This window comes from Chrysemys picta, chromosome 1 (genome assembly GCF_011386835.1).
Source record: "Chrysemys picta bellii isolate R12L10 chromosome 1, ASM1138683v2, whole genome shotgun sequence".
Lineage (NCBI taxonomy): Eukaryota > Metazoa > Chordata > Testudines > Emydidae > Chrysemys > Chrysemys picta.
In genome coordinates this window covers 352,036,594-352,044,903 of record NC_088791.1, presented here as the reverse complement: position 1 = coordinate 352,044,903, position 8,310 = coordinate 352,036,594, and the positions used below count along the sequence as shown (strand labels likewise).

The 8,310-nt window shown below is 46.1% G+C and overlaps 1 protein-coding gene across 1 annotated transcript; it reads left to right on the top strand.

The window, feature by feature from the left end:
- Positions 1 to 3,499: 3,499 nt before the first annotated feature.
- LOC122172838 (olfactory receptor 52N4-like) lies at positions 3,500 to 7,978 on the top strand. Its single transcript, XM_065549457.1, has one exon. It carries the CDS (start codon positions 3,542 to 3,544, stop codon positions 4,478 to 4,480), a length of 939 nt encoding a protein of 312 aa, XP_065405529.1. The 5' UTR covers positions 3,500 to 3,541; the 3' UTR covers positions 4,481 to 7,978.
- The last annotated feature ends 332 nt before the right edge of the window (positions 7,979 to 8,310 follow it).

The following is an 8,310-nucleotide window of genomic DNA, read 5'->3' as shown; positions in this document are numbered from 1 at the left end:
TGATGAACTGACAGGACAGTGACTGAAATCTCAAACTTACAAGCTTAGAGGTTCAGAACAATTAGGATAATATTTTTTTTTAGGAAGGACTCCTTTTAGTTTCCGCATCCTCTCTCCCTTCTTCTGGGCCTGTCCCTCTCTCCTTCTGTGGGCATAGTGAGCTGCTGCTGGGATTCCCTTCACCCCCAGAAAGGCAGTTCAGGCTGATCTCCCCCTTTTCCCCAGTGCAGGCAGACACTGAGTTTAACCTAGTCTGAGGAGATATTTCTGTGGGGTTTGGCACTTGGTTTTGGCCCTGGGTGAGGGGTATCTGTGTGTGGCAGGGAGGTAAATTGTGGTGGTAGAGGGGTGTACATGGACAAGTGGCCAGTACTGGGTGTTGTGGGGCAGTGTGTGGAATGAACTGGAGGGCAACCCTGAGGGTTATATGCGTGGGGAGCCGGGTGTAAAGGGACAGGCGGTCAGCGCTGATGGTAGTGGGGCAGGCAGGGGTGTACAGGGACAGCTGAGCAGCACTGGGTGTTGTGGGGGGACCGAGTGACATGTACACAGGCAGTTGGGCAGTTCTGTTGAAATTTAATTTTTGTTTGTGATTGTTGGTCCTAGGCCAGCACAGAGACCTTTCCTGGCCCCGAGTGTGTTTGGGGTGGGGCGAGGGTGAGGGGGTTATAGGGTCTGTTTGACCTGCCAAGACACAGAACTTCAGCATCGGTGTCACAACCTTTACTAAGGTCTGTTTCCAACGGTTGTTGTTGAATGTTAATTATGTAACTTCAGTGGTTCTTTCCACCAGTAAAAAACCTCATCTTTCCTCCTCATTTGGTTCAATCTCCCATCATACTCTTACCCCTGCCCATACTCTTCTTCCCCATCCCAGGGTGCCCCGCTTCCAAAAACATGCTTGTCCCCAATAATTTATCCATGCTTCCCAGTCATCCCTGGCTCCCACAACCTCCGAGATGCCCCACCCTCACCGCCGCTCTTCATCTGCATGGTGTGAGGTGCCTCCCATCCCATCTGCTCCCTTGACTGCAGGATAGTCAGTGACTGTGTCTCACCGGTGAGAAATCTCACGAATGGCAAATGCCAAGTCTGTGTGACTTCTCTTGATAGACCAGGGGTGGGCAAACTTTTTTGGCCGAAGGCCACATCAGGATTGTGAAACTGTATGGAGGGCCGGTTAGGGAAGTCTATGCCTCCCCAAACAGCTGGGCCCCTGCCCTCATCCGCCCCCTCCCACTTCCCACTCCCCTCAAAACCCCTGACCCATCCAACCCCCCTGCTCCTTGTCCCCTGACCGCCCCCTCCTGGGACACCACCCACTATCCAATGCCCCCTGATCCCTGTCCCCTGACTGCCTTGACCCCTATCCACCCCCGCACCCACTGACATTCCCTCCCCCGGTACTCCCACACCTATCCAACCCCCCCGTTCCCCATCCCCTGACTGCCCCCCCCCCCCGAACCTCCGCCCCATCCAACTGCCCCCTGCTCCCTGGAGCTCTCTTCCCCTTATCCAACTCCCCCCCCTGCCTCCTTGCTCCCCGCTCCCTTACCATGCTGCTCAATGCAGCAGGAGCTCGCAGCCCTTCTGCCCGGCCAGAGCCAGCCGCTCTACCCACGCGGCCGAGTAGCTGCAGGGGAGCGGGGACAGTAGGGGAGGGTCTGGGGGCTAGCCTCCCCGGCCGGGAGCTCAAGGGCCAGGCAGAATGGTCCCACGGGCCAGATGTGGCCCGCAGGCCGTAGTGTGCCCACCTCTGTGATAGACCCATACATACCGCGTGGTGCTTCAAGAATTGCTACACAGGAACAATTTACAAGCTGAGAAGCCTGAACATTATATAATATTAGCAGGCAACTCTAGGACAGGTGAGGGCCTAGGTAAATACAGCTGCCATGTGACCGAGACACTGGCAGCTGCCTGGAACAGTGGGCCACTGGGACAAGTACGTTAAACCCAGGATGCTCTGGGACCATATGCTAGTCAGTTCGGTTAGTCAATGGTGAGGGTTGTACATTCATTCCTCAGTGTGGAGATTTTATGGGCTTAAGTCATTATTTTTCTCACCTAAAATGCATCTCATCCATGCAGTGCCTCATGGCATCCCTCAGCCTCGTGAAATACTCACCTAGTGTCACATTTCCAAGGTGCTGCATTCATATGAGAATTTCTCACCATGGGGCTAAATTCAGCACAGTCACGAATAGAAAAAAATGTCTTCAGTAAACTCAGGAATGAGCTTGCAGGCAAAATGCCTCCAGCTGACGCCTAGGGACATGTTCAGGGATTCCAAGGTCAGAAGGGACCATTGCGATCATATCCTCTGTCTAACACAGGCCTATATAACACAGGCCAGAAAATTTCCCCAAAATTATTCCTAGAGCAGATCATTTAGAGAAACATCCAACCTTGATTTAAAAATTCTCAATGACGAAGAATCTGCCAAGACCCTTGGTAAATTGCTCCAATGCTTAAATAGTCTCACTGTTTAAAAAATGCATACCTTATTTCCAGTCAGAATTGCTTTAACTTCAACTATCAGCCATTGAATCCTGTTACACCTCTGTATGCTAGCCTAAAAAGCCTATTATAAAATATTTGTTCCCCGTGTAGGTACTTACAGACTGTTATCACGTCATCCCTTAACCATTTTTGTTAAACTACACAGATTGAGATCTTTGAGTCTATCACTGCAGGTTTTCTAATCTTGTAATAACTCTTGTGATTCTTCTCTGAACCTCTTCAGTATACCAACATCCGTCTTTAATCGTGGACACCAGAACTAGATACCGGATTCAAACAGCCATCATTCCAGTGCAAAATATACAGGTAAAATAACGTCTCTACTTCTCCTTGAGATTCCCTTGTTATCATCCAAGAATCACATTGGTTCTTTTGGCCACATGGTCACACTGGGAGCTCATGTTTAGCTAATGATACCTTCACTCCCCCAAATCTTGTTCAGAGTCGTTGCACTTGCTACGGCAGTCCCCTATCGTGTAAGCATTGGCTACATTATTTGATCTTAGATGTAGATATCTACATGGCTATGTTACAACACATATTGTTTGCTTCGACCCAGTTTACCTACCAATCCAGATTGCTCTGAATCAGTGACCTGTCCTCTTCATTATTTACGATCCACCAATTTTTGGGACGCCTGCAAACTGCATGAATATTCAGGCATGAGAAGGGTCTCTGCTAACACTTGTCAGTTAACACCTGTAACTTATGTCTCAGACAAAGCTGGGTGCCCTCAAGAAAGTGTCTGACCTTTGTGCCCTTCATGCCCATTGTGTTGAGCACAAAGTCATAGGCCAGCCTAATACTGACTTCTCTGGACTTGAGTATGACCTAAAAAATCTGGTGCAGTCTGTAAATGTTGCCACCTCACTGCTCAGCCCCAGTTCTAGATTAGTGATAACTGTAAAATATAAACTGTACTATTTGTTATAAAGTGTGTAACCCCCTTCACTGTGCTTTTCTCCCTTCCACAGGCACCTGGAGCATTTCTGAACTCAATCGATGCATAAACCACCTCATGGCAGCTTTTAATCTCACCCCCTTTGACCCCTCATCATTCATCCTAACAGGCATCCCTGGCCTGGAAACTGCACACATCTGGATTTCCATCCCATTCTCTACATTTTACATTTTTGGTCTCTTGGGAAATTTCACAGTTCTGTTTGTTATAGGCAAGGAGCAGACCCTGCACAAGCCGATGTACCTGCTGCTCTCCATGCTGGCACTCACAGACATTGGCACATCTACCTCCATCATGCCGAAGGCACTGTGTATATTTTGGTTCAATTTGAAAGGCATTACTGTGTGTGGCTGCCTCACCCAGATGTTCTTCCTTCACGTGGGTTCTATGATGCACTCAGCCGTCCTTATGACAATGGCCTTTGATCGCTATGTTGCCATATGTAACCCTCTGAGATACACCACCATCCTCACCAACGCACGAATAGCTAAGCTAGGGCTAGTGGGTTTGATAAGAGCTGTTCTCATCATTCTACCCCTGCCCCTGCTCCTGAGCAGGCAGCCATTCTGTGCAAACCGCATTATCCCCCATACGTACTGCGACCACATGGCTGTGGCAAAGATGTCGTGTGGGGACATTACAGTCAACAGGATGTACGGTTTGGTGGTAGTGTTTGTAATAATTGGGTTAGACCTCACACTCATTGCCCTATCCTACGGACTGATAATTAGGGCTGTCCTCAGAATCCCCTCTAAGAAAGCCCACCAGAAAGCCCTGAGCACCTGCACAGCCCACATCTTTGTGATGCTGATGTCTTATCCTACCTTCCTCTTCTCCACTCTGACACACCGGTTTGGTCAGGGTATCGCTCCACATGTTCACATCATCTTGGCCAACCTCTATTTCCTCCTCCTTCCCACACTCAATCCAATCATTTATGGGGTCAAAACCAAAGAGCTTCGTGACAAAGTGGGCAAATACACCTGTATAAGGTGATCACCTGGAGCCACTGACTTTAACTTGTATGACAGGAGTGTGAAAGAATATCTCCTCATTAATCAAGGATGCTCTGTCCCAGTTTGGCTGAGCTCAACATTGTGGAAGTTCAGAGTCTGAGAAATTCCTCACACCTAATTTCTGATCACTCCATCACCAAGCACTGCTCTCTCTGTCACTAACTTCCCTCCCTCTGACCATCACCTGACCTCTTTCAGCATCACTAATCAGCTGCTACAGCCACACACCCTGTCACTCAACCTTTCCGTGACCAAAAGAAGATAACTGAAGATACACTTTTTGATATCAAAAGAAAAAAAAAGCAACTACAATACTGAACTTCTTTATCATATGTACAGTTTGCAAAATTTACCTGATTTTTCTACATCCAATCCTTCAATAAGACTGGAGGATAAACCAAATATTTATATTTCAGTTGGAAAGTGCTAAAACAGGAAAGCTGCCACAGAAATTGAGGACATTCTACTAGAGCTTGTTGGTCACAGTTGTGAAACTGTGTGTTTTTGAGGAATGGTCTGTATTTCCCAGGACTTCAGGGGTGTGTATCCCAGAATGTGATGAAGCCAACTGCAACCACAAGATGTGCGCTCAGCCAATATCAATTCATAAAATAGAACACCACAGTTAAGGGCTTATTGGAAAGAAGGCTTTTAGATGCAAGGTCAAAATCTAGCTCGCAATTTGTGCTAATCAGAATGGGAGGAGTGGACAGACATGTAAATAAATGAGAATTAAAGAAGATAAGCATATGTAAACCCTAAGTATAGAAGTCTCTGATATTGGAAGTTTATAGAAAGTTAGAAAAAGTGATGATAGAGTAGGAGTCAATATGACCTATGTGTTTTGTAGAAGTTATAAAAGATCAGCTAATACAGTGTGTTTTGGAGTAATCCTCTGAAGGCATCTTGAGAGATGGTTTTCCTGACACCCTGTCTACCCAGGGTGAGCACCTGACCATTGTGAACCTGCTGTTAGTTACTCAATATCATTACAGATGATAGCTAAATATCTGGGATGCTCTAAACCTATTGCTTATGTCTGTATGTGCTTAAATATAATAAACTGCAGTGTTAGACATATTCCTGACACTGTCTGGAGTGAAATAGTTAAGTTGCCCCTGCTGTGGGTTCTGAAAACCCCGGGTAACAGATTTTGATGAGCTAGCCAGGGGCTGTGTAGGGGACGGGAACGATTAATGCAAGTGGTTTGTTTGTATGTTTCTTTGTTGCAATAGGTGAAGAGTGCAGTGAAACAGGGTAACAACATCACCAGATCAGCCACAACATCACCGGTTCATTCACCTGTACGTCCACCAATGTAATATATGCCATCATGTGCCAGCAATGCCCCTCTGCTATGTACATCGGCCAAACTGGACAGTCACTACGTAAAAGGATAAATGACACTATTTATTTATTTTTTAAAATGTTATTTATTTTTAACAGCCTGTAATTCATGCTGTGGTTTGCGGGTTGATTTACGGTCCCATTCCATTATTGATCTATAGGCTCAGGCTGAAAAGCCTTGTTGAGTAAAAAGATATTTCAGAAGGACAGGGAACACTTGAAGAAAAAGAAAAGATAGAAAAAGATTTGTATCAGAACTTGGCAGATTTCATGCAGTTGCATGACAATGGTGTTTGGAAACCTCAGAGATTTATGTATCAGAGGGGTAGCCATGTTAGTCTGGATCTGTAAAAAGTGACAAAGAGTCCTGTGGCACCTTTAAGACTAACAGATGTATTGGAGCATAAGCTTTCAGGGGTTATGAAACTTCGTCGGACGCATGGACCTAACCAGGACTTAATCAGATCAGCCACAACATCACCGGTTAATTCACCTGCACATCCACCAATGTAATGTACGCCATCATGTGCCAGCAATGCCCCTCTGCTATGTACATCGGCCAAACTGGACAGTCACTATGCAAGAGGATAAATGGACACAAGTCAGATATTAGGAATAGCAAAATACAAAAACCTGTAGGAGAACACTTCAACCTCCCTGGCCACACAATAGCAGATGTAAAGGTAGCCATGTTACAGCAAAAAACACTTCAGGACCAGATTCCAAAGAGAAACTGCTGAGCTCCAGTTCAATTTGCAAATTTGACACCATCGGCTCAGGATTAAACACAGACTGTGAATGGCTAGCCAACTACAAAAGCAGTTTCTCCTCCGTTGGTATTCATACCAGAGGGCCTCATCCTCCCTGATTGAACTAACATCGTTATCGCTAGACTGATTCTTGCCTGCATATTTATACCTGCCTCTGGAAATTTCCACCATATGCATCTGACGAAATGGGTATTCACCCACGAAAGCTCATGCTCCAATACATCTGTTAGTCTATAAGGTGCCACAGGACTCTCTGTCGCTTTTTTCAGAGGTTTATCTATCCCGGAGCATTCCTGCAGCTCTGTAAGCATCTGATAGCGATGCTAGCATCTAAGCAGATAAAGGAGTTAAAGGCAGAAATAGAGAAAGTTGAGAAAGAGAAAGATAAGTGCAGACTGAGGACAGCTCAGATAGTGGTACTACAGATGCAGGAGTGTTACTGGGAGATAGAGAATAACAGGTTGGAGCTGGAAGTGTCTGGACTGAAACAACAGAAAACCAAGAGTGAATCTGCTGTTACAGCCTTACCAAAGGAATTCCCGGATAAGATCTCGGCAGATCTCGGTGAATGTAAGAATAAATGTTGTGTGCTCAAACCCATGTGGAGAGAGCAGAAGGGAATAGTTGTGACAATTCGTGGGAGTAGAGCTGCAGATGCCCATAGCCCCCATGGAAAGCGAGATTGGTCCCCGGGGGGTAACCCAGGAGGGGAAGAATGGGTAGAGGCTCTTCACCCCTGACCAGACTAGAGCTGAAGGAAAAATGGATGGCCTGTTAATCCAGAGCACATCATTGCAAAGTCTGGCAAAGATAGCTGGCACCGCTGGTCTCACACCAGTGGATGTGGCAGCAACTACCATTCTCCTGTTGGAGCCAGGATAGGGGCTCGGGGTAGGGGTTCCAGATGCTCTGGCCCCCAGAGCCCAACCTCTAGATTTGTGATTGCTATTTCTACTTTCCTCGGCTTAGGCGTCTTTTCTCCCTAAGTCATTCTGTTCTAACTCCCCCTGTCTCCGCTTCTCCCCTGAAGGGTTAAAACCTATGTGCATTTTATATAACAACCTGGAATATGGATTGTGTCAGCTCTTTTCCAGACACAAAGTCCAGAGTATGGTCAAGGGACCAAAGGCCTAGCAAACAGTGATTAGCTAAGAGAAAGCTGGGGTAAACAGATAATCTTGCTTTGCTAAAATAAGACTAGTCAGCAAATTGCCAGATGTTGGAGCTAAGAACTAAATAATTGTGTCTTATTTAGAGTTGCAGATTGAACAAAAATCCCTGTTCCTATTGTGTTACTTTCGTCTGTAGGGAGAAGTTCTTCCCACACATCCAACCTTGAGTTTATGAAAAGTTGGCACATGTCAGTACAAAGATATATCATCCTTCCACCTCCCCTTCCCAAGGACCAATGCCTTGCCTTAAGACACAAAGAAGACACTGTTTCTTTGCTTTAATCCCTAGGAATGTACCTGTTGGACAATCAAAGGAGCTACCCATTCTTATGGACCCCATATCAGAATTCAACATATAGATTTTATACTAATAACATTTGATCAAAGTATTAATTAAATGTTAACTTGCTAATTTGAGACCATGGGCAGAGACATTATGTAACCTGTTAACCATTGGCTACTGTGCTATCTTGTCTTGCAGCTAAACCTATCCCGGGGTGTGGAACTGGCTACACCATCAC